The sequence below is a fragment of the Gossypium raimondii genome, chromosome 5, assembly GCF_025698545.1.
Source record: "Gossypium raimondii isolate GPD5lz chromosome 5, ASM2569854v1, whole genome shotgun sequence".
Lineage (NCBI taxonomy): Eukaryota > Viridiplantae > Streptophyta > Magnoliopsida > Malvales > Malvaceae > Gossypium > Gossypium raimondii.
Window position 1 is genome coordinate 19789954 of NC_068569.1, and position 26732 is coordinate 19816685.

Consider the following 26732-nt stretch of genomic DNA (forward strand, 5'->3'; position numbering starts at 1 on the left):
GAACATCAAGTATTTTAGATTGTTTTTATTTCTACAACATAATCATTTTAGGTTATGCTTGTTTCACTAAAAACAACTTTCGAAAATGTTTTTTGAAAATGAATTGATCTTCTTGAAAAGTTGGTTTTGATTATTATCGTAAAATATTTTCCATTATTTGACAAATTTTTATAAATCATTTTCTAAAATTGTTCTTAATGAAACAAACATGACATAAATACATTTGTTACAAAATATTATAGTATCATTTCTTTTTGACGATCGAAATTTATTTTATAACAAGATGATATTTTATAATAAATATTATATATAAACTTAATAATAAACAATGTCTAATTATTAAATTGTATATATTACATACATGGGAGTAGATAATGACACATTAGAGTTGGAATGGATAAATAAAGTTAAGAATGGTTTAAACAGATATTCATATTAATATAATTAAGATAACCATATTTTATTCTATAAATTATTTTATTGTTAAATATTTTAAATTTTAATATATACTTATTATTAAAATGATTAATATAAATATATTTTCAATAATGTATTAAGAATATTATTTAAATTTTAAAATTATTATTTTCAAAATTTATTATTAAAATAAGATTGTAATACTAAATATATTTTTAAATAATTTATTATATTATTAAATATAAGTAATTAAATATATATGTTTAATAATATTAAACATTATAACATTTGATATTAATATTTTAATTTTTAAATATTTTAAGAATTAAAATAAAAATCATTAATAATATAATAATATAACAACATTAGACTTGATCAAGTTAATTTTATATAAAACAAAATTACTCATAAAAGAGTCTTTTTTTGGAGAATGACTTACAATTTTTAAAAGGGTAAATCAATTTACAAAAAAAAGATTTATTTTATATTAACCTATAATTCATTTTTCCGTTGACTAAGCTATATTTTACAAAAAAACACAAGAAAAAACATTTTCCTAAGTCATTTTCTGTTAAACAAATGTAGGAACTTAAACTAGTTAACTAATCTCAATTTAGTTAACTAACAAATCTATACATAATTCTTCCGTAAATGTACATGAGAGATCCTTCTATTATAGGGACTTGATTAAATTAATCCATCTACTATTAAATGAATCGATTTAGTCCTTGTAATATGAAAAAGAATCAAATAAGATCAATGATTTATTGCTTAATAGAGTTAATATTTTTAAAGTTTTTATTATTCTGTAAATGAAATTTTTATTTGAAATTGAACTATAATTAGAAAAACTCAAGATATTTTTATACCATAAATATTAATTATATTAAAATTAAAATTTATTATATTTTTTTAATAATACAGAAATTAAATAATTCATTTAATAATAAAGGGCGTTTAACCTAATATTTCCGTAACTCAAATGTGAACAGCTTCGAGGCTTTCCTTTTTTTTTTTTCTTGTTTGGATAAAAAGGGCTTCATTGGTTAAATCAAGTAACTTGGAACATCCCATTTTTACAATCTATCTATTCCCTTACCGCGTATAATGTTAACTTTGAATTTTTTAACAAGCACAAAACTGCTTCGGTTTCAAGTTTCAACGGTCTCTACAGTTTGTTCCCGGTGAATATTTTTGACCATGACAAATTAAAGTAAACTGGGGGCTCCCCACACTTCCCAAAGGCCTCTGCAAATAAATGGAACAGGAAAATGAAAAATGAAAAAAAAAAAGATGATTTTTTTTTCTCTTAAATATGACAATATTCATAATTTGATACATTGAATATGTAGAAGGCTCCACATTAGAGTTCCAAAAAACAATGGTTTCAGTTCCATGTGGATTCATTCTCCTTAACTCAAATTACACTAAAATATGAATTGTTTGGTCACTGTCAGTAACATCTTCAAGCAACAAGTGAAGATCAATATCAATGAATAGGAATGAATAAAAGAATGGTTTAATGCTGGACTTTTTCTTTTTTGCCTTAGCAAAAACTCCATAGGCGGATATCATCACCTTCATCATAGAAATCATGGATCATTGAGGGTGGATTAAGTGAGGATACATTGAACATCTGATCAATATGCTTGGGAGAATATTGCAGGCAGCTGTCAAAGGAGGAGTACCATGGTTCCATCAGAGAAATAGGCTCGTCGTTTGCAGCAAGAGATTGTATGAGTGACACATAAGCATCATCATCAACATCAACTACTTGATGATCAGATGGTGAGGAGGACATTGATGGGGAAGAAGCTGGTGAAGAGGAGGATGTGGAGGGAGGTGGTGGGGATATCGGTGGGGTGGCGGCACTGGAGACGCCATGACCGACGACAAAACTATTAGCAGCTGCAGCAGCCACTCTTTGTATTGACTTGGGAGACAAAAGGGTGTCAGGGTCAGGGATGTAATGTGAGGATGTGATTGGGAAGTTGAGATTAGCTGAGGAACCTTTGAGGCAAAGAAGTGCAGCATCATAGGCTCTTGCAGCAGCTTCTGGTGTAGAATAAGACCCTAACCAGATTCTTGTTTTTTGATTTGGAGCCCTAATCTCTGACACCCAAGAACCCCAGCTCCTCATTCTTACACCCTTATATTTCTTCTTTTTGCATGCTGATGAGGATGGTGGTGGTGGTGTGGGTGATGTTGATGCCTTCATTTGCTTTGATGGTTGTGGTTGAACTTGAATCTTCTGCAGATCAGTCTTCACCATTGGCAACTAGCAGTCGAGCACTCAACAACAATTTTCAGTTATCAATTAATGCTTTGATGAGCTATGGATCAAATGGTTTCTTGTTCTTTTGAAAGTGACGAAAGATGTTGATATTTATAGATGGTGGGAGAGTGAGAGTTTTTAATGTTGGGAAGATCCGTCGGTCAATCAGTGTTACTCCACATATGAATAAGAAAATGGCTGACAGACAGATATTTTAGACTAATTAAAAAAAGAAAGAAAGAAATAGACAATAGTTTACTGTTCAATGGTAAAACCCCTGTTCCCTATGGCTAAGTATATAATAAATAGTTTGTACCAAACACGTGGAAATGAAAATATAATGATTAAGTACACAGCAGAAATGTCAATTTGCAAACCCCAATATTCAACCTCATTGGCTAATTCTTGATTAGAGGAGGAAAGATCAAGGAATTAAGCACAAATAGTTTTGTAGACAATGAACAAATTACAGCTAGAAGAAACGTTTTTTTGCCCCCTTTGAATCATTCAATATTAAATACCATTAATGTAATAAAGTCATTTTCTTAGACTTTCTGCAGAAAGATTTAAAATTTAACAGCCAGGAAATGATGGAACATGAATGCAACATGCTATGATTCGATAGCTGTTAGAAGTGAATGACTCAAGTTAAATGGCTGTTTTTAGAGTTAGATTGACTTGCTAAGCAAGTCAGTCCCCACCCCAGTTGATACCCAGAAAATAAAGAATAAGAAAAGAAACCAGGAAAGGGGTAAACCAGAAACTTTTCCACCAGGGTTTTCATTAAAATACATTATGTTTTACTGTACTTTTCTTTATAGCTGATATAATAAATTGTAGAAATATTGGTTTTTCTTTTTCCTTTTTATGGGAAAAAACCCTTTTGATTATTTAAGATAATAATAAAGGAGTGTGTGTGAGAGAGAGAGAGAGAGAAACATAGGATTCTTTATAGGCAACTTCCAGGATCTGCTAGGCATTAGTTTTAATGGGTGGGGTGTGAGACGCGCAGTCTAAATCCTAGTGCTTAACTAAGCCATTCATTACCCCAATGTAGAAAAAACAAAACCAGCTGTTGCTGCTCTGTCTTGCAGCTCTGAAACCGCGTCTCTTGGCCCTCATGCCTTCTCAAAAACCATCTTTTTCACTCTATTTACTGATTAATAAATTAGAAGCCCTTATGACACACATCTCTCAACTGTTTCAACTTTCATGGTGTTTTTATGCTTGGCTGCTTTATGCCTACATGTCTTGACTTTCTTTCTTCCCAAGTTTCTCACTCCTGCTTACCTCGAGGGGATTCTCTTTATGGTACGGCAAACAAAACCAAAACTAATATCCCTGGACCAAAATACGAATAAACTTGGTTAGTTTTCACACTTGGGGATGTTCGAATGGGATGAACCAATTTTTCAAACTTTCCAGCACACGGTTGTTGCCCTTGTCAGGCAAATTGGCAATGATACGCCTGGCAAAACGTGCCCAACATTTTTGCAAAAAAGGCTACATACATACATACATACATACATACATACATACATACATACATACAGATTAGTACAAAGTTCCTTCCAGTCAAAGGTTCATAAAAGGGGGCCCTTCGACATAAGATAAGAAAACCTGTTTGTGAGCAATAATGGCGGCCCAAGTAATACTTTTTGCCATGAGAGAGAGAAAATGTTCTTCCCAATGAACATTACTCATGTGTGAATAAAAAGAATAGTGTGGTCAATCCGTACAAAAACCCTGCTTCAATCAAGAAGGCATCGCATCTCTCTTTCCTTAAATTAACAAGTGTATTTTGTTCTGTATTAATTGCAAAACTATTCCTATCGGGCAGGTGCTCTGGCATTGATCCGATTCGCCATATAAGTAACATGTATTTAAAAACAGTATCTCTTTCACATGTGTGAGACCATCCCTTGGTTCATTTCTTTATCTTAAAATTTTTTCAGAAATTAAGGAATGAAACAAGGGCTTGGTTTCTTGGAAATGGGAAGGATATTTCATTTTTATATTTAATCATTCGGCTCAGAAGCTGTGCCCCTGAGCTCATAATGTATCACAGTTTTGTTTACTGATGTTAATGTTATTGATAAACTTTTTTAACACCTGTCTTTCAGAGTAAACTTCTTGTAGGTTTTACCTGTTACTGGGTTATGAAATTTGGGTATCTCATTTTTGTATGATTTATAGCTCAAACAATATATATATATGCCAGTAGGAGGGGCCAAAAAGATCTTTACTTGTCTGGGGCAATTCTGCAGTGCAAGATCGATTATAGTAAGGCAAATCGATATATAAAATCTGTCCTAAAGCAGAGAAAATAATTAAACAGAAGATTCATGCTTCTGGTCATCTCAAGTCTCATCAAATATTATTGTACATCCATACGGATAGTTATGTGTACATAAATGTTGTTGTGCTGAACTGGCATTGACATTGCCGTACCCCCATAACCCTTATTCCGTACTGGGTGGTTCGAGGAAATTGACAAAGAAATAATTAGATCTTGTGAGGTAAAAAGGGGATTGAGCGTTAGCCAACTGGAAGTAGGACCAGAATATATTGAAATGGGGGTAAGGGCAAAGATAGGCGAAAGTGCTAGGAAGGTTGTTTTCAAAGGGTTTAATGTATATTATCCACAGCAACCACCATATATATCCAGAGTGATGGCTCACGTAATCCTTGTTGACTTCAAACCCGGAGATTTTAAAACAAGTTTAAAAAAGGCCTTCATGAGATTGTATTACGTAGATACAGCTATTCAACAACTTGAATGCAGATTTACCAAATTAACCTTTTTCTGTTTTTACCGAATTGAGTTGCTCTCCATTTTCGTTTTGTTTTGTTCTGTTTTTATCTTCTAAACTTTCCAGTGTTTATGAACCTTCTTACAGAGCAAACATGGTAGCTAATAAGAGATTATCTATTTCCTTGGCCAATTATTAGTGCATATGAAGTATGGTTTTTAGCTGGAACACACCAATGCATGCAGTAGTTTGGGTTAGTTGATATTTCATGTTTTACAGCTTGAAATGTAATCATTACTTCCTGTTACAGCTTGAAGTCGCAGCATATAGAATGAGACTAAGGCTGTTCTTTTGTTTTCTTCGTTTCCAAATTATGATGTTTTTATCCTAACCCTTTCAATAATCATTGCTAATTTGGGGGTTAATGGATAATTATGTGGCAGCCATTGGATTGGAGGTCATTATGTGATGCCGGTGTTGAATTTTTGTGTGTGTAAAAAATAAAAATTAAATCTAAATTATTGTAATACACAATTTTTTTATGTGTCATTGTCATGGTATACATTTTTTTACGTCCATTCAAAATGATTAAAGGTAAAAAAAAAAAGCTTTTAGTAAAATTAAAAAATAAAAATCAATTGATCCCTTAAAAGAAAGTGCATCCTATTAAGTCATTAATATACAAAAATAATAATTAACTAGGTCTTTCTATTAACAGAAATTGTTAGTTGACTGGTTTGACCGTTAAAGGCATTGACATGATTGACGACAATCACCAAAGGATGACACGTGGTATGCCATATGAAAAGATGCTAATGTGGCATGCCATGTCAAAAAATAAATTTCAAATTTTTTAAAACATATTTCAAAAAAGAAAATTATAAAAAAATTTAAAAATGATTAATAAAAATTATGTTTGGAATGAACCTTGGCATATGGTTGTCCAAGTTCATTTGAATTAACCATTTGTCCAGATTTATTCTAGATGAGTTCAAATGTATATTAAAAAATTTAGAAATTATAAAAATAAATTAATAATTATTTATAAAATCTAAAAACAAGATTGATGGGGCGGGGTGGGGGCGAATACTGCTAGATCCACTATCACTTCACAATTGGCACACTTTTACTCCACCACTGCTCCGCTTAGGAGTGAGTATTCGATCGAGTCGAGTCGAATCGAGTAAAAAATTCGAGTTAGTCGAGTTGACGAATCATATTTTAGCAACCGAATTCAATTTGAATTTTTTTCGAATCGAATCGAATCGAGTGAAAAAATTTCGAGTTAAGTTTAGTTGAGTTAACAAATCATATTATTCATACTCAATGTTACGTTTACATGGACCGATTATTTAACCAGTAGACGAAGTATAAGATTATTTAACTATATAAACAATATAATTGTTTTACCTTTTTAACTTAATGAGTAAATATTTATCAAAACAATGGAATTTTGCCATTTAACTTAATAGTTTTGACTTTTAACTTTAGAAAAGGTAAACATTTATCAAAACGACGTAGTTTTGCCTTTTCTTATTCGGATTTTTGGATAACTCGAATTGTATAATTCATATTCGAGTTAAACCAAAAAACTTAATTTTTTATTAGAGTTGATCTAAATAACTTGATTAACTCAAATAATTCAAACTATTTAATTCAAAATTTAAATTTTTTATCGAGTTTTTCAAATCAAATCGGATTTTGCTCACCCCTAGCTCCGCTCCACTATAGATGTATAATCTTGAAATTCACTATTACCTCCTTAGATGTTAGATGCATTCATTCCTGCCCCACTTTACTCTACTTCAATTTAATTTTTTCTACTTATCTTTAATATTTTCAATATTTTTAAAGTTAAGTAAATATTTAAACACAATTCTCCCAAAAAAGTTTAAACATAAAATATATTATTTTTTCTATATTACATTATTATATTTTTTTCCTTTTAATAATTTATATATACACGAATAAAATGATAAGTATAGTGGATTGGGTTGGAGCAAGGCAATCAATAAGTATAACTGCTCTATACCCACTATCTAAAAGAAAAAATCTACCTTGCACCGTCCCGCATCAACTTTTCAAACAAAAAAAATTGCTACATTCAGAACAGATTGGTTCGGAATCCATGAGGCGGTTTAGGTTTTGTCATCCATAATTTACTATTAGAATTGTTAATGAGGTTTCTATAAAAAAGGTAAAATAATTTTTTTAGCCCTTAACATTTGTAGTTTTTATTAATTGGTCCTTACTTTTTAAAAAGTACATAAATAATCATAAAAATGTTTTTAAAACTATTTTTTTCTTATTTTCAATAAAATATAAAATAGTATGCAAAATAAAAACACTTTAAATAAAAAATTTTAAACAATTTAAAAATATAAATATTTTCAAAAATTCAAAACATGTGTTATTTACTCCATGAATGTTAATATATTTTCTCCAAAATTTGAGATATTTGTTCTGTTCATATTAAATCAAATTGAATAATTTTTAAAATTTTAAATCAAATTAATTATATATCTTTTTATGTAAATCTAATTATAAAATATATAAAATGTTAGTATAAAGTAAAATTTTTCGAACATTAGTATAACGTAATTTTAAATAATGATACAAGATAATTTTTAAATAATAATGTTAAATTTAAGATTATTTTTGTTTAAAATACATTACATTAAGAGAAATTTGTATAAAAATGGGCCTATATTTGTAAAATATAAAGGTAATAAATTAAATCTAAAAATTTTTATATAAAGTATTTTTAACAATTTTTTTACAAATATATTGAAATTTAAGTCAAATCAATTTAGAGTTTATATCATTACTTAAATTTTTTATACTAATATTTCATATACTTTATAATTAAATTTAATTAAAAATATTTTGATATATAAATTATTTGAATGAAATTAATTAAAGACTTATTCAAATATGATTTAATATAAATTGATTAAACAGTTTAAAATTTGAAAATATCTTATTACCATTAGAGGTGTTCACCATAGGCAAGGTTAGGCCAAGGTCTGATTTCAAAAAAAAAAAGTTTGGAGTTTGTTTACTACAACATTCACTATTTAAAATAATAACAAATTCTTTTATATTTAAATTTAAATATAAAATTAATATCAATGAAAAGTTTTTATATTTTGTTATATATTAAAATGGGTAAATCCAAGGTTAAAATATAAGCTCAAATGAGTCAGATTGATCGGGTTGGCTAGGTTACACGGCCCATGAATACTTCTTATTACCATTCAATGAGTAGCAACATATTTTTTGGATCTTTTATATTTATAATAATTTTAGAATTTTAGAATTTTTAAAATTTTAAAGATTTTTTGAATTTTATTTTTTCATAATTTTGAAATTTTTATTTTTATTTAAATATGAAAGAACTAAAATTTAAACTTTTTATGTAGTAAGAATAAATACCAAATTAATAAAAATTGCAAAACGTTGAGGGTTAAAAAATTGTTTTACTATTTTTAACTTTACTTTAACCACAATTAGACGAGGACCAAGATTTAAAAAAAATTCAGAGACTCTGTAATACCCTTAACCCTTATTCGTCCCCGGAATAGGGTTACTAAGCATTATCGAACTTTATCGACTAATTACAAATATTTCATTACATTTAATATACAAATCAAGAATCAATCATATAACACTCATATTGTCCCTTAAATGAGCCATTGAGGCCCAATATACACCTTAAAAGTGAATCGGGACTAAACCAGATACTTAGGGAATTTTTTTCCAAAATTTTAAAAATTTTCTTAAGAGCAGGGGACACACGCCCGTGTGGCCGACTGTGTGACTCACACGGCTAGGAGACATGCCCGTGTCTTAGACCGTGTGGGCATTTGATGTGAAGAGCACGACTGTGTCCCAGCCCGTGTCCATACCCGTGTAACTCTCTGACTTGGGTCACACAGCCAACCACACGCCCGTGTGCTAGGCTGTGTGTGACCCAGCCAAGTCACACGCCCGTGTGCTAGGCCGTGTGCAGAAACCTAGGTATTCTGATTTTGAAATTTTAAGTTGCAGGGGACACACGGCCAAACTACACGCCCATGTGCATGGCCGTGTGTCACACACAGCTGAGATACATACCTGTGTCTCTGTCCGTGTGGACGAAAATAGGCCATTTTAAGGCCACTTTTCTCACTCATTTTAACATCAACCTGTACACAACATTCACATACACCAATAATATATCCCAATCAAGCAATCAATACAAGCTAAAACAATGTTCTCAACATGACATAACATCACCAATATTTCAATTATTTATATTTACCTATTTAACTCATTTCATTGATTTACCAAATTCTATTACTAATTAAATATATACAAACATTTAATATTCACAACCACAATTCAAACTATTTCATTTCCAAACCAACCCTATACATCCCAAATAAACCAAAAATTACATTGCAAAAACTACCGGATTAAATTGGATAGTGTAGCTTGATATGTTGATTCAATCTCCCGACTACACGTTAATCTACAAGAACATTAAACAACACGAGTAAGCTTAATGAAACTAATTAGTAAGTTCAATAGGTTAAACATTGATCTTACCGAACTTAATATAATAAATTAAATTGTAAATAAATCATATTGTAAATAAATCATACATTTTTCCCTGTCAAATACAATATAAATCCATAAACACAATTCCTTCAGATCAATATCAATAATAATCTATAAATCTTTCAATTCAATCACATAAGTCTTTTACCATTTCTTACTGAATCGAAGAACGGCTTACGGATATGAGTACATCGTTTTCTTTGTGCCATAGTCCAACTATGGTCTTACACATGCATTGCCATGGCCCTACCATGATCTTACATTTGTAGTGCCATAACCCAATTATGGTCTTATCATCAAAATGCCATAGCCCAGCTATGATCTTACACACATATATATATATTGCCATGGTCCAACCATGGTTTTACTTTCAATGTGTCATAACCCAGTTACGGTCTTTTCATTAAAATGTCATAGCCCAGCTATGGTCTTACATTTAAACACTGCCATGGTCCAACCATGGTCTTATCCGTCAATTCATTCTTTGCCACGGGACGATCGTACTCAATCCCGTGTTCTACTAATTTAAAACATTCAATTCAATTTTCATACTTTTACAATAATCTTAATTTCAACAACAAAATATGAATAAATACATTATACCATTCCTAAATTAACAAATAATCATGAAAGTTTAATCATATGAACTTACCTGGGGTAGATTTGTAGAATTTGTAGTAGTTTAGGGACTATTTTGTTAATTTCCCTTTTTTCTCGTTGATTTACGGGCTCTTGATCTAATATATATTTAATTACTCATTCATTAGAACATATTTAAATTTTAATTCACTTCACAATTTATACCCCTCAATTTTTGAAATTGCACGATTACCCCACTTTTATAGCTTTTGCAATTTAGTCCCTCACCAATTAACCCATCAAATGAGCTAATTTTTTTAATTAACATTTTATCTAAATAGTCTAAGCTATTACAAAGACTTTGATAAACAAAATTTAATACCAAACTCTAAGATTTAGTATTTTTCTCAATTTGGTCCTAAAATCAATTTCTATTGAAATTACTTGATAAAATCATCATATAACAAAATTAAAGCTTCAAATCCATGTTAATTCATCATGAAAATTGAACACTCATCAATGGTAACTTTAAAATTACCCATAAAATAAAAACCAATGAAATAGACAATTGAACCTAGTTGTAAAAATCATAGAAACACAAAAATTTCAAGAAAAGAGCAAGAATTGAACTCACTTATAGCAAAATATGAAAAGCAGCTTCTTAAGGGTTCTTCAATAGTGTTTTTGGCTGAGAATTATGAATAAATTCTCTAGAATTCTCTTTTTATTTCAATTTGTAAGCTAAAATTTTCAGTTTTCCAAATTTTCCTTTATTTCACCTAATTCTTTGATTTTTCCCTGCCTATGCTGCCCAGGCCATCATCTTTGGGCTAATTTTCCTTTTAAGTCCTCCCTCATTTAACACTTGAGCTATTTAGTCATTTTAACAAAATTTGCACCTTTTTCAATCGAGTCTTTTTAAATTAATTAACTATCAAAACATTAAAAATTTCTAACGAAAATTTAATACTAACTCAATGACATCGAGGTCAGTTTATGAAATCGAGGTCTCGATTCCTAATTTTCGAAACCATTTTACCTAATAAATTATTCCAAATCACAAGTTACTAATTCAAAAGTCTTCTAAAATCATACTTGACTCATAAATAATAATTAAATAATAAAATTTTCGAACCCACTCGTCGGATTTAGTGATCTCGAATTACTATTTTCGACACCACTGAAAATTGGGCTGTCACAGACTCAATGTCTTAAAATTAAATAATAGAGATTAAATTTTGAATTTCAAAATGGTACATGGATCTCTAGTAAATTTAAACCAAAAAAAAAAAAAAATAGATCCTATTAGTCTTAAGAACTTGATTAGGGATGTCAACGAGATAGGGTAGGGCGAATTTTTGTCTACCCTGAACCTAACCTAAAATTGGACCTAACCTAAACTTGACTTTTAAGAAAAAGGATATGCTCGAACCCCAACTTGACCCCGACTTTTAAGGAAAAAAATCTATCCCAAACTCGAATTTGAAATTTAATAAGAGACCCGACTCCGACTTCGACCCGACCCGACTCAAATTTAATTTAATTATTTTATTTTTTATTTTGAAGTAAATAAGATTACATGTTTAATTGTTTTATTTTTTTTGAAGCAAATAATATTAAAATTTTCAAGTTTATATTTAAAACTTAACATATAATTATTTATTGAAAGCAAAAACTTAATATACATATATTTATATATATCAAAGGTACTTTTGTAAATATATCGGGGCTGATAGGACATTACCTTAAACTCAACTCTATTCTAACTAATTTTTATAATTTCACCCAACTTGACCCAACCGTCTTAAACTCGATTTAAAAAAAAAAAAAAATCCGTCCCAAATGAATTGAGTTCGGTTCAGAATTTTTTTGCCATCCTATACTTAATTGTAACTATTAGCAACTTTAGGAGCTATCATGATTAAAATATATAATGAAAACGAGGAAAGTTGCCTAGGCTCAGGGCCAATCAGGTGATTAAGTCAAGTAATTAATTTGATTGGAAGTGTGACCCAGATAATTCGGGTCTAATCTCAAACTTAATAATCAACCGTCACTCAAAAACAAAATCTATCGGCTCCCGAGTTCTGCGAAATGCTATCCAAAGGTATTGGAACAATGGCAGCAAGATCTTTATCCATTGTTCACGTTCCAGCGTTTAAACCTAAATGGGTTTTCTCTCCCTTGTCATTTTGTTCTTCACCATCCAAACCAAGGAAGCTGGTTCTCTACTCAAAGCCTGGCTGCTGTTTGTGCGATGGCCTCAAAGAAAAACTTCACGCCGCCTTCTCACTTTCCGGCCCGGACCCCCTCCATGACGTCGTTTTGCAGGTAAAATCCCCACCTCACATGTCAGTCTTTGCATATACAAAGATTGGAACTTGGAAAGTTGTAATTGTTGGGTTCTTTTTTAGTAGGTGAGGGATATTACCAGCAATCCTGAGTGGGAGAAGGCTTATCAATATGAGATACCCGTTTTAGCCAAAGTGCTCTCTGATGGCTCTGAGGTGAGCTTTTCTTTGTATTTGGGTTTTTCCTTTAACCTCTATTAGTGCCTGGAAACTTGTATTTGTGAACTGAAGGTTGTGTAAGGGGACATTTAAATGAACAGGAAGAAATGGAGGAGGATTTCATTTCCCATGACATAGTTTAAGCTCCTAGAATTAGGGTTTTGGGCTTTTCTGTTTGATTTTACTAAAAGGCCTACTGAATTTGGAAATTTTTTTTAGCCAGGTCATTTCAAGGTCTTTGATCATTTATGAATAGAGGAGGAACCTCGATTGCACTTCGTTTAGTATATTGGGTGCATTAGTTTTCCATCTCAGGTTGAAATGAGCAATCACTTGTTCTTGAAAAACTGTTTTTAAGAGGGGACATTGTATAAAAAGTAAGTGGGGTCTCTGGAACTATGAAATAAGGTTTAGGATGACTTGTATAGTTCATCTTAGGTAGAGAGTAATCTCTAGCATTTGTACAAAGGATTCACATGAAAACTACTATTTTACTTGAGTGTTTTCTTAAAAATCTATTTTAGTTTGAAACTTGCTTACAACTTCTCTGGTAATCTCTGGTTCATGTTTGAAGTCAATTTATATTGTTTACCATTATTTAGGGACTTAGCTTGACATGTATGGGATGTTCTTTTAGGAATTTTTGTTTCATGTTTGAAGAAGGAAGCTTTTATTATGGCTTACTCGGTTAAAACTTGCTGGCAATCTCCACATCCTGTTCTTAGAAGTATTTAAACTGACACGGATCCTACATTCTTCAGAGATAATTAGAATGACATTAGTGTAGAATCTTTAGATACTCTATTGAGGGAATGTTTTATACTAACACAGAATATTGACGAGGTTTTCTGTAGTGGTGAACTTTAAACAAGTTTTATTCTTTCCCTCTTTTATTTGGTGGATTTCTTCCACTACTACTGTTTTCAAGGTAAGACCTTGGTTTTCTTTCTAATGTTTTTCCCCCAAATCTAATCTGATTAATTTAGTATAATAGTGGAATAACTCTTATGATGGATGGCACATACTCAAAGATGCAGATTCCCTTTTACATTGCACTTTTCTTTACTTGCCATCATTTTCATCAGATATCCAGCACTCGTCATGGCTATAGTCCAGTCAAAAGTTTCTGATTATGTTGTTACCTTTGAGTAGCTCTTGTTGACTATAAAATCACAATGCTACTTTATTGAAATAAATTAGGATGTAATGTAGCGTAAGGGTATAATTTCTGTTATCCAGGCCCAGTTGGGTGTTGGATATAGGCATGTGTTCAATACAGGTATACTGATTTATTTTCTTAAATTTTTTTTGCAAAATTTTTTAATATATTTGGAGGATCATGCCCTGATTCCAATGTCCTGATATGTTCAAACACAAGTTTCGGGTAGTGGAACTTTAGAAAAATGAAGAATTCGAGTATCATAAGGTATAATAAGGATATTAAAATAGGTCATCCTTCTCTAGCTTCCCTTGCACTAGTCTTTACAAAGATGGGATAAAATATTTGCTAGTTATATGGATCATTCTGAAGAGCACATCTCACGAGCAATATCAATCTTTCTTTCAGGAAATACTACCTAGATTATCTCCTCGACTTGGGGTTGAACTTGTCCGTAAGAAGATAGCAGCTGCTTTTAAACAGTAAGAGTGCTCTGTAATTTTTTGTTATGTGATGGAATGGATACCGAAGTTCGTGTAGAACTACAAGGGAAAATGATTTTTGATATACATCATGTCATTTTTAGTATGTTTTTACTAGGTTTAATCTAGCCGCCATCACTGACGCTGTGGCTTTACTCCGATAAACAAATTTTTCTTTTCATATCTTTTGTGTATCATTAATTCCATGGAAACAAAAGCAGGCCACTTTAAGGTCTTGAAAGTGATGAAATGAAAAATTGCATTAATCATGGTTCTTTAATGTCATATTCTTTGTTCCACTTGGTTTGCATTTGATTGTTATTTAACTCCTGCCATCTGTGGTGCACGATCGGTTTTGTCCTCTTTTCATCTTTTCCATTTACGGCTGTCAAGTATATCTTGGTCTAGTGGGTACCCAGTTAGAGAAAGCAATACATCAAAGGGAAAGAAAATGAAAAAGACTGTAGGAGATAAAAGAGCTCAACCCACCTGCACCTTTGGCTGGTCAATGAAGGACTGCTACTGTCATTATATACAACTTTAATGTAAGATTATGCATTCTTTTATACAAAGGAGGTTATCGTGTAGGATAATGAAAGAATTACAAGTGTTGTGATTCGAAACTCAAACTCGTTGGATGTCACTTCTTAAAGTTGACTACATGAATCAACCGGATTAAGCTTAATCCTTGACTTACTGGATTCCATCTGGTTGCTTTTAGTTACTTGGGCTAAATCCTGACTTTACAACAACAAATTTTGATAGGCTGTTGAGGTTCAGTATGGCGCCGTGCACGCAAATTCATGGACACCTATCCCAAAATAACATCACACTAACAGATAAAGGTTTTTTTACAGAAATAACCCAAAAATATTATTATTTATAAAAATGACCGAGGTTCAAAAATTATAACAAAAATGACTTGAAATGAACAGTGCTGGCCGTGGTGCCGACACTCTGATGGCCTGCACCAAAGTCCTTCATCGTGTAATCATTATTTTGTGATTGAGTTAGATAAAAAAATAATTTTTTTGGTGCCGACACTGCCATGACTGGCACTCATATGTATTTTTCGAGTACTTTTTAAAAATATGGGTATTTCTTAAAATTTTTTCTTTGTGTTTTTGGCGCCGACGTTCTTGTTGTCGGCATCGGTGTGAGTTTTGAAAAAATCATGGTTCATTAATTTATTTGACAACGGGAATGTTGACACCATCAGTGACAATTTTTTTAAAAATATGAATTGGTGTTAACAACGTGAATGTTGGCACCAAAAAACAGACAAAAAAATTTTGAAAATTTTTTCCTGTGCTGGTTACCTAACACTGGCACCTATTAAAAAAATATTTTTTTGAACCGAGAAATACTAATATGTTTTAAAAAGTACTCAAAAATATATAAACGGGTGCTGGCCATGACAGTGTCGACACTAAAAAAATTAATTTTTTATTCCCGACTCAATCACAAAGTAATGATTACACAAGGATGGACTTTGGTACCGGCAATCAGGATACCGGCACCACCCGACACGGTTCATTTCAGGTTATTTTCATTATAGTTTTTGAACTTTTCATTTTCATAATAATAATATTTTTTGGATTATTTCCGTAAGAAGGCCAACAGATAAAGGCTTTCCCACTTTTTATCGCCCTTGGTAAACGCAAATTTCTTTTCATGTATTATTAAATCAATGCAAACAAAAGCAGGCCACTTTAAGTTATTGAAAGTGATGAGATGGAAATTTTCATCAAATCATGGTTCTTCAATGTCATATTCATACCATTTTTTTTACAACTTTTGACTAATCCATTATTTTTGAAGGTCCCAAGCAGTTAGCTGCACTTGGATTGATATTAAACTCCTGCCTTTTTCTGGTGCATGATCGATTTTATCCTCGCTTCATCCTTTCCATATATGGATGTTAACGATGTCTCGGTCTAGTAAGCACCAGTAAGGGAAATTGCATGCATCAAAGGGAAAGGAAAAATGAAAAAGACTGTACATGTACAAGTGAGAAAGAGTCTTTAGCTGGTCAGGACTGCTACTGTCATTGTCTATAACTTTAATGTAATACATTTGTTTTTCCTGTACGTAAGATTAGGGAAGGGATTATAAGTGTTGAGATTTGAAACCCCGACTTGTTGGATGTCATCGTACAAGAATCAACAGGACTAAGCTCTGTTTTTTAATATTATGCTGAGTTATTGCACCAATTAGTGATTCATCATTTTTTTTCCCTTTTTCTTATGCATTCATTTGTTTTCATTATATGCTTAAAATAAGGTTGATTAGTCTTTACAAGTGACTAGAATGAGAACATAACTTGACCGATGCTATCGATAGGACTTTCCAAGTTGAAAGGCTCTGTTTCTATTTGTTTTGCCCGGGGTGGGGCGTGCTCAAAGTTTCTTCACAAATCACAAGTGGCATAACACTCGATAAACTAGACGTTCATGACCTATCATCTTTTTTTTTAGGTACAAAGCGTGCAGGTCATGAATACCATGGGAAAAAATGTTGCAGATACATGATTCAGTCCCGGACTTGCTGAATATCTATTTTTAAAAGTGATTGGATGAACCAATTGAGCTAAATCCTTGGTTTACAACTTGTTTAAGTAACTCCTAATTGAGGGTTGATCATCTTTGCAAAGTTTGAATGATCTTTCATCTTCAAGTTCTCATCATAACTTTGCAACAGATTCTGTATCAACTCGAGGCTCAATAATGGCACCGTGCACGCATCGTCTCGCTACCTTCTATCCCATTAACCTGGAAAAGCAGCTTTTTCATGTATCAAAATAACAACACCACTGAACAGATAAAGTTTTTCCCACTTCAGATTGCTTTGTGCTTTCAACTAAAACGACAATACTCTTTGTTTTATATCACTGCCTATATTCTATAAGCAATTGTTCAAACTCCACGGCTCTTCCCATTCTCTACCATTATTTGCTTTAAATGATTTAATTATATGATATAAACATTCACGAAAAACAATTATCTAGCTACCATGGTTCATACCATATATGGATACATATGGCCTTATCTGATTCTCTAATAGTATAGGAAATCCGATTTGTCACCTTTTCCCTGCAAATATTCTGGATTAAGCAAACTTTATTGAACTGAGTAATAATAATTTTATTTTGTTACATCTTTACTGCAATCCTAGAGAGAATTGATGATTTGCTATTTGCTGGTGTAATGTTCCACTGAGAAAGTCCAGGCTTTTATCAATTGATTTTATAATTGTATATTGATGGATGAGAGCCTAGAAAGTTGATAGAACAGTTTTTGTCTTAGTCCAACCATAACTCCACAAACTTGACAATGTAATCCCCCCCCCCAAGCCCTTTTGAGAGTGCTTGTTTACCATGAATGATCTATAATATTGCTACTGAACATATTGTATTGGGTATAGATATTCATGTCTATCTGTTGTTTCTACCCAATAAGTTGCAAGAACAGTCAAAAGATATCTGACACATAGGTTTCCATCGATGTTAGAAAAAAAAACTGGAGACGAAAACCAATTTGATCTTTGATTATCAGTCCAATCAGTCGATTTTAGTTAAAACAATTTTAAAAAGTTACACATACTTTCAACGTTATGTTCGGATGTATACTCAGATACCCTTCAAAGACCTCCTTAATACATGAAAAAATTATGAAAAACTTGTATTCGACAATCATATCCAAATTCGGTTACCATTTGATTGCCTCTGCCGTGTACGTTGTGGAAATCCTGTTAATAGAGTGGGGGCGGGTGTTTCAATCCTGGCTGAATGCTTTTGAACCAATAGAAATGAATCAAAAGCATTAGACGGAGTCGAAGAGCAACGTACAAGAGGCAAATTCTTGTTCCTCATAAGGCCAATCAAGTTGCAGAGTTCATTGAGATACTTATGTGATTCGGTGGTTGAACCAAAAGACATTGCTTTATTATATTATTATTATTTCTTGATACAACCAAAAGAGCCAATTATTGAGGCAAAGGGTTAGCTTTAATGTCCATATCATGCATGCTGAATGAGAAGCAACCATAAAATGGAAACCCATCGTTTCTTTCTTGGCTACAATTAACCATTGAAATATAATAAAATTAAAGTATTCTTTTTTTCTCCATAAAATTAATCAACATTTTCAGGATTCTATTTTAATTAGTCATATCATTATCAGGGCAGGTTTATAAATATAAATCCAAATAAATCTTTAAAACCCTGAAAAACTTTTTTTCTTTTGTTTGTGGAAATAAAGAAGAGTGAATGGAGCTTTCATGAATAATAATGATATCAAACTCATCTACTTATCTAATAAAAATCTATTGCTTTATGTATAAGCCAAGTACTGTTCATGCAGTGGTTTCTAGATTTAAGAAAAATGTATAACGAATTCCACTTTGGAAAACAAATCTTCCGGCACTTGGCTTCTATGGCATGATCTCATCATTCACGTTCATCAATCATACACCCCATGCATAGTTTATTCTAACTATCAAAACTTAGATGTGCTAATCGCCTGCAATAGAACTGCTAATCCTTGCTTTTCTTGTACTTATTTATTATCTATTGTAATCAATGTTTAGCATTTGGAATCTTCTTTTATGGATTCAAATAAGTATTGGGCACAAGACCCTAATAAGTGTATATTCATTTTCTTTCTCAAGTTTTTTATATATTTAAAAGATCATACTCTTATACTCTATAATGACACGTAACATATAATAAACTATTGCCATTATTATCTTGTATTTTTCTTTAGTAGTAGTGGTATATCTATTGAAAAGAAAAAGTAGTGCTGCTAATCATGTCATTGCCTCATTGGTTCAATGATAAATTTAATGGGTTTCAAGTTGATTAACACGAGTTTTAGGGTTTGATTTCTATGTTTGTAAACCTTTTCCCTCACTATAATTACTTGTAAAAAAAGTAGTGCTACATGTAATAGATAAGTGCCCAAGAAGGCTTTGGTTCAAGGATAAAGTTAGGTCTGAGAACTTTCAGATCTCATATTTGAGTCTTGTAAATATGTTAATTGATTGGTTAGTTAATTATTTAGTTTAACATTCTAAGCTTGGATAAGTATATGTTAATGGCACTCCTGAGTTGGTAGTTTCTTTTACAAAGCTCATATCTCAGCGTAACCACATGCAGTGGCAGAGCCAAGGGATAGGCAGGGGCCCTGACCCCCTCTAAAATGAAAAATTTTCTATTTAGGTCTTTTATAATTTATAACGTTTTAAATTAGTAATAGTAAAATTACACTTTGGCCCTTTAAAAATTATAAAGATATAATCTATTAAAATGATGAAATTGTATTTTTACAATATATAATTTAATTCCGCCCGCCTCCCAAATTTTTTTTTCTGACTCCGCCACTGGACACATGCAATACTATTGATATTCATGCCATCATCAAAGGACACTAGGCATAAGTGTATATGCATTTTGTGTCTTCTACTCCATCTGCCAAAATGAAGGATTGCACTATTTGCTTGGAAGATAACATAATTAATTGTCCTTTTTCTTTTTCAAAACTTTGAACGAAATGGAAATTAAAGGCAAAAAGCGCTGCTGTCTAAAGTTTCGTGGAAAATGGACCCTGCAGATTCCGGGTTGATTTAAGTCCTTTACATGGCTTATTGCATATATATAAGAACAATTTTAATCACTTCCTAGTCAAGAATTCAGGTAAATCTTTCCTTATCTACTGAGCTAGAGCAAAGATGAGTGACCAAAGTTCAAATGGACCTTTGAGTGCAAATTTCAGCAAGGCAAAACCTTATTTCCTCATGATATTCTTGCAATTTGGTTCAGCTGGGATGTACATAATCAGCATGGTGACTCTCAACCAAGGCATGAACCGTTACGTGCTCGTCGTGTATCGTAATGCCATTGCTGCACTCGTACTTGCACCTTTTGCACTGGTGCTTGAGAGGTGATCATAATGTTTTGCATGTTACGCACATCCATGCATATATTACTTGTGATCTATGTTACACGGACTCCAATGTCTTGAATGTGAATATGTGTATGGCACAATTGCTCTAAAACAAAATGAAAAACCGGAGCAACATAGATTTCGTTCATGCACCATAAGATAGCAGTTATAATTACATGTGGAAATAAAACAGGACTAATCTCAATATGCATTTTCTCCTCTTTCTTACAGGAAAACAAGGCCAAAGATGACATTCCCAATCTTCCTACAAATAATGGCCTTGGGATTTCTAGAGTAATCTTTTCCCTCTTCATACTTCTTTAACTTAAAACATATATATATGTTTGTCTTAAAAGTAGAGAGAGAAATTACACCTTTTAATTAACAGTAAACACCATTTAACTTCATGGAAACTCCAATCATAAACAACTTCCCTGTTTGGTTCAAACCAAATAAAATTGTTCAACATAATCTATTATGACAATATATTGTGGCATGTCATCCATGACAGGATTCTGTGTTTGATGTCTGAAAATTTGTGTTGACAGGCCAATTCTTGATCAAGGCTTCACTTACCTGGGAATGAAATATACATCAGCATCATTTACATCTGCTATTATGAATGCTGTCCCTTCAGTCACCTTTGTGATTGCAGTCATTTTTCGGTAAATTCTGAAGTTCCTATCAATCTATATCAGAACAAGACTTTAAGCCAACACAAAAAACCACCTTAATATCATTTATATTATTCACAAATGGGAGACTCCAAAAATTGTCTGCTCAATATTTTCTAGTTTCCAACCACTGAAATGGATTCATAAACTGCGACTGATCTTTGACTCTAAGGTCTAGTTTATAACAGAAGCTCCTATTGTTTGATCAGATTAGAGCATATAAAGATGAAGGAAGTACGCAGTATAGCCAAGGTCGTTGGGACCCTGGTATCTCTTTCAGGAGCTTTACTTATGACACTTTACAAAGGCCCTGTAATTGATTTAATATGGTCAAGGCACACAAGCCACAATGGAAGCAGCGGTGACTCGTCTGATAAACATTGGATATCTGGGACACTATTGATCCTTGTCGGTTGTGTTGCCTGGTCCTGTTTCTATGTTCTGCAAGTAAGTTCTTACATGTCATCCACTAATGAGTGGAACTGTAGGCTTTTTAAGACAAATAACGGAGATTCCTGGGAAATCCCATGTCTAATACAATAAAAAATACTGCAAAACTTTTAACTTTGAGGTAATTAATGAAATTTTTGTTCTTCAAATGGTTCAGTCAATCACCATAAAGAAATACACGGCGGAGATCTCTCTTTCCTCCTTGATATGCTTGGCGGGTACTATCCAGAGTTTGGCTATTGCCCTGGTTGTAGAACATCGCCCTAGTGGATGGGCAGTGGGATGGAACTCTAGGCTTTTTGCTCCATTGTACTCTGTAAGTACGAAAACTACGAAATAAATTAAGCATATCCGTATTGAACATATTGTTCCTAAACTATCTAAGTACCTTTAGCATCAAGTATATCATTATGGTTAATCAAATTATAAATACATGCTAATTACTACCAATTATTGGTTTTTATGAAGGGTATAGTTAGCTCTGGAATTACATATTACGTACAAGGTATGGTCATGAAAACAAGAGGCCCTGTATTTGTCACTGCCTTCAACCCTCTCTGCATGATCATTGTTGCTGCTCTCGGTTCCGCCATCCTCGGCGAGCAACTTCATCTCGGAAGGTATTTGAATCCATTTCCCAGCACCATAATTGAACTCACTTCATTTTTATGTACAACCCCAAACAAGATATCTAAGTTTTTAATTATTAAGAAAAAATGGAATGATGGACCATTAGCATACCTAATCCTCAATTTACTAAACCCACCTTCAATAATCATACATTAAAGAATTTTGGTGTTTGACAGCAATTAACCATGAGCTTCTTTCTTCTTATCCTATAGAGGAAAGAGTGAAAGCATAAGAAAAACAACACGTTCTAGGAATCTCATTTTTATATGAACATATAAAAGCCATGAATTTAAAACACTGAAGGTATAACATTTAAAGTATTTTTATCCTTTTCGATGCCTATTCCTTCATTAACTAAAAATTTTCTTCTTTCATTTCACTATAACATGTAGTATCATAGGGGGAATCGTTATCGCGATCGGCCTTTATTGCGTGGTGTGGGGTAAAAGCAAGGATTCTCGGTCACCATCTGCACCTGCAAACGTTGATTGTAACCAGCCAGAGCTACCAATTTCTGAAAAATATGGTGCTAATGCCACTAAGCTTGACATTGCCACAATTCACAGTGCTAAGCAGGGTGGAAAGTAAAAGATACCATGATCTTAAGAAAAGTAGCATGAATACTTGCCTTTCCTGCATTTTCGAAGTGTACTTATTTCTCAATCTACGTGCATATAAAAGCCTTTCCATTATTACACTCCTCTCTGCAACTTGTCACTGAAATTAACTTGGTATGTTATTTGAATTTGGAAAGTGTTGATTATAGGCATGTATCTAATATTTTTCCAACATAATGGCCTAGCCAAAAATTATGGTGGGTGATTGAGATGAATTTACAAAAATTTAGGGTCAAAATTAATAATTTTATTTTAAAATAGTTTCAATTGAATTTTTAATTTTGAGAGGGTCAAAAGTGAAAATTCATAGCAATGATTGAGTATAAGTTAAATGAGCATTTTAAATATATTCTAGATGACATAATTGTTAACCACTATCACACCATTGCCATATCAAAGTGGGGAATTACCACCATAAATAATTGAAGATGAAGGTGCTTTCTGGTTTATAATATATTAATATTTATATTTAGTGAAGAAGTATTTTTACGGTGGATTGCATATCTTTTCAGGCATTTCATGAGAAATGTTAATTTCACATGATTTATAATAAAATAGGATTAGCCTCCCAAATTGTCAACACCTTTTGTCATTATCATCTTCACATTTTATGAGAAAATCAATGATCACTGAATCTTAAGTCAAATTCGTGAGGCTTCTTAATGGTGATTTAATTTAAAAATAAAAAATATAAAGTAAATATAAAAACACATTAAATTAAACTTTAAGGTATTTTTTGGATAAATTACCAAAATAATCACTTTTGTTTATCTCACATTACATTTTAGTCACTTATGTTATCGCGTTGTAACATTTTAGTCACCGAGCCGTTAATTGCCATTAACGTGTAACAATAAGCTGATGTGACACGTTAAATCATCATTTCAAATAAAAATTTTAGGTTAATTTATATAATGGTCCCCATATTTTTTTGTTTTTAGCAAATTAATTTTTTTCTTTTATATTTTTTCAACTTTCTTTTTTTCTTTATTTTCCATTTTCTTTTGCTTCTCCCTTTGTTTTCCTTCATTCTTCATTTCTTTTAACGTAGTTTTCTACGCTTTTCATTTGTTAAAACTAGTCCCTATACTTTTATTTTTTTGAACAATTTAATTTTTTCGAGTGAGGTGAGCTTGTTGACTAGTTTTAACAAATAAAAAACATAGAAAAAATATGTTAAAATAAATGGAGAAGGGAGGAAAATAGAGGGAGAAGCAGAAGCAAATGGAAAAAAAAAAGAAAAGTTAAAAGAATATAAAAGAAAAAAAATAAAATTGCTCAAAATGAAAAAATATAAGGACCAATTGTAGAATTTAATCTAAAATTTTCATTTGAAATAATGATTTAACGTGCCACATCAGCTTACCGTTACACCATTGACGGCAATTAACGGCTCAGTTTACAACACGATAATGTAAATGACTAAAACGTAACATTTCAAACAGAAGTGACAAAAATGTAATCTAAAGTAAACAAAAGTTACTATTTTAATAGTTTACCCTATTTTATTTAAAAAATATGACAATTGATTCGTTTAGCCCATTACTAAAAACAGAACTCAAATTTTCTCGATTTTTTTAACTCGGTTCAACCAATAATTCACCAATTCTAGGCATCAATCAAAACTGTTGTACAATGGAACTAAGTTCCATTCTGTATTATCCTTTTACTTTATAATCTTATGAACCCTATTCCAGCATCTACAATCATCAAAATTTTTAATTGATGAGCCAGACATCCATTTAAATTGATTTTACCAATATTATCCTATATCTGCTTACCTACCAACCATATGAATATAAATTTGTATTCGATTTGAATCTCTCATGATAGGGACAAAAAAGAAACATGCTTTCTTCGTCACCCGGGCCACCCCTCTTTCTCTTTTCTTTTCTTTTTTCTCTCATTATGGATGGGCACTCAACAGACAAGGTTTTAGCTCCACACCATATATATAACTCAGCATCTGTCTAATTTCATATCTTATGACGTTGAATGCTCGAATTATTCCACACCTTTAAAGTTTCAATCTTTTCATTTAATCGTATCGGATTGAGTGGCATATAATTACACTTCTGTTTCAAGTACTGTACGTATTGGATGAGACGAAAATCAGGTTTTGCCAGAAAAAAAATAAATGTCTGAATACGTGTTGGGTATACGTATTTAACTGATTTTTTTACCCAAAACGAAAGAGTTGGGATAATGGTGACTTTGGGTTTGATTTTGAGTGCAGAGATGACAAGGCAAAAGTGGCCTTGGATTTGTCTAAAACTAGAAGTTTAGTTACAACATATAACTTTAAATCACCAATTAAACAATTTACTTCTCTGTTTTAATAGTTACAATGAAAACATGTAGAAATCAATGTGTTTGTTTTTCCATTTGTCATGTGGAATTCCACCAAACCAACCTGATAATTTCATGTTGGGATCCAAACACGAAAAGCACCAACTTTGTTTTGTCCCTACATTTTACGACTTATGATTATAAATGATCTCTTTTTCCTTGGGAAACTTACACATATAATCAATCCAACAACATTGCAACAGTTGATATGTCTAATTCACTGCTCCCACTCATATTTTAACAATGTTTTTGGTCCAATATATAGTTAGTGATATGAGGATTCGATTTCCCATGGAATCAAAATATCTATGTACCTTCACTTAGTATATCAATAATCATTGAACCATTTAGTTGATATCCTATTCATTTGCTTCTCCATTTCACTGAAAACACCAGAAGATCCTTTGAGTTTTATTACCATCTTAAATTTTTATTTTTAAAAAATGAGAAATCTCTTAGATAAATGCATAATGAAATGATGAACATTTTCTTGAAAGATGCAAAAGTCATTAAGAGTGAAGTGAAAAGACAAGAAGCAGGTGGTGGTGGGAATAAGAATAATTAAATGTGAATTTTTATGCAAACATTTGATTTTGAAGTTATATTGAGAATATATGAAATGAAGTGAGAGATGCCTAATCGATTATTAATCAGCAGCCACTTAATCCAATTATCATCTTAAACTCTTATTATTCTAATATTACCAAGAATCCCATTTGAGATCAAATATTAATTAGATTAGATTAGACTTTACTTTGGGTTTTGACAATTTTAACCAAAGTAGAATTCAACTCCTTGTTTAGTTGATTTTGTCAATTTATTATGATGGCAAGTGTAAAAGTACATAGGAATGGAGGTGGAACAATTTAGATTTCTGATTTTTAGTTGGATAGAAATTATAACTTTTTATTTTTAAGTACTACATTTAATATTAAATATAAATAATAAATAATAAAAATATGAACGTGGTTTAATGTTCTAAATTTTATTTAAAAATAAGTAATTAGGCATTATAAATAAATTTTTTTATCCATTTAATTTGATATTTCTTTTACCAATATGCATTTGACTTATGACAAGTTATAGCATACTGACTATCAGACAAGACATGCCACCAATTCTCAAAATTTTAGTTGATTCGAACTGATGGAAATAAATCCGAATTTTTAATCCATGATTTAGAAAAAAATGAAAAGTGAAAGTGAAAATACAGAGAATAAAGGACGGTGAAATGAGTGAATAAAAGGGAGAGAATGAACAAGGCAGCAGTTGTTTTTAGAATGGTGGCCACGT

At 31.8% G+C, this 26732-nt stretch overlaps 3 protein-coding genes across 3 annotated transcripts; 2 read left to right on the top strand and 1 right to left on the bottom strand.

Moving 5' to 3' along the window:
• Positions 1 to 1692: 1692 nt before the first annotated feature.
• On the bottom strand, positions 1693 to 2825 carry LOC105771101 (ethylene-responsive transcription factor ERF014). Its single transcript, XM_012592503.2, has one exon. It carries the CDS (start codon positions 2687 to 2689, stop codon positions 1964 to 1966), a length of 726 nt encoding a protein of 241 aa, XP_012447957.1. The 5' UTR covers positions 2690 to 2825; the 3' UTR covers positions 1693 to 1963.
• Positions 2826 to 12542: 9717 nt separating this feature from the next.
• Positions 12543 to 15062, top strand: LOC105769649 (uncharacterized). Its single transcript, XM_012590418.2, has 3 exons — positions 12543 to 12957; positions 13044 to 13133; positions 14704 to 15062. The coding sequence occupies exons 1-3, from the start codon at positions 12721 to 12723 to the stop codon at positions 14779 to 14781; spliced, it is 405 nt and encodes a 134-aa protein (XP_012445872.1). The 5' UTR covers positions 12543 to 12720; the 3' UTR covers positions 14782 to 15062.
• A 5390-nt stretch (positions 15063 to 20452) lies between these two features.
• On the top strand, positions 20453 to 23170 carry LOC105769648 (WAT1-related protein At4g08290). Its single transcript, XM_012590417.2, has 7 exons — positions 20453 to 20716; positions 20951 to 21013; positions 21268 to 21384; positions 21603 to 21840; positions 22001 to 22159; positions 22312 to 22463; positions 22866 to 23170. The coding sequence occupies exons 1-7, from the start codon at positions 20505 to 20507 to the stop codon at positions 23059 to 23061; spliced, it is 1137 nt and encodes a 378-aa protein (XP_012445871.1). The 5' UTR covers positions 20453 to 20504; the 3' UTR covers positions 23062 to 23170.
• The last annotated feature ends 3562 nt before the right edge of the window (positions 23171 to 26732 follow it).

What these genes read in the sequence shown, in the direction of transcription:
- LOC105771101 (XM_012592503.2), bottom strand. Translation starts at nt 2,689, where the DNA reads ATGGTGAAGACTGATCTGCAGAAGATTCAAGTTCAACCACAACCATCA.
- LOC105769648 (XM_012590417.2), top strand. Translation starts at nt 20,505, where the DNA reads ATGAGTGACCAAAGTTCAAATGGACCTTTGAGTGCAAATTTCAGCAAG. An exon ending in TTTGCACTGGTGCTTGAGAG is followed by an intron (nt 20,717 to 20,950) that starts GTGATCATAATG and finishes TCTTTCTTACAG; the next exon opens with GAAAACAAGGCCAAAGATGA. An exon ending in ATGGCCTTGGGATTTCTAGA is followed by an intron (nt 21,014 to 21,267) that starts GTAATCTTTTCC and finishes TTGTGTTGACAG; the next exon opens with GCCAATTCTTGATCAAGGCT.
- LOC105769649 (XM_012590418.2), top strand. Translation starts at nt 12,721, where the DNA reads ATGCTATCCAAAGGTATTGGAACAATGGCAGCAAGATCTTTATCCATT. An exon ending in TCCATGACGTCGTTTTGCAG is followed by an intron (nt 12,958 to 13,043) that starts GTAAAATCCCCA and finishes CTTTTTTAGTAG; the next exon opens with GTGAGGGATATTACCAGCAA. An exon ending in TGCTCTCTGATGGCTCTGAG is followed by an intron (nt 13,134 to 14,703) that starts GTGAGCTTTTCT and finishes TCTTTCTTTCAG; the next exon opens with GAAATACTACCTAGATTATC.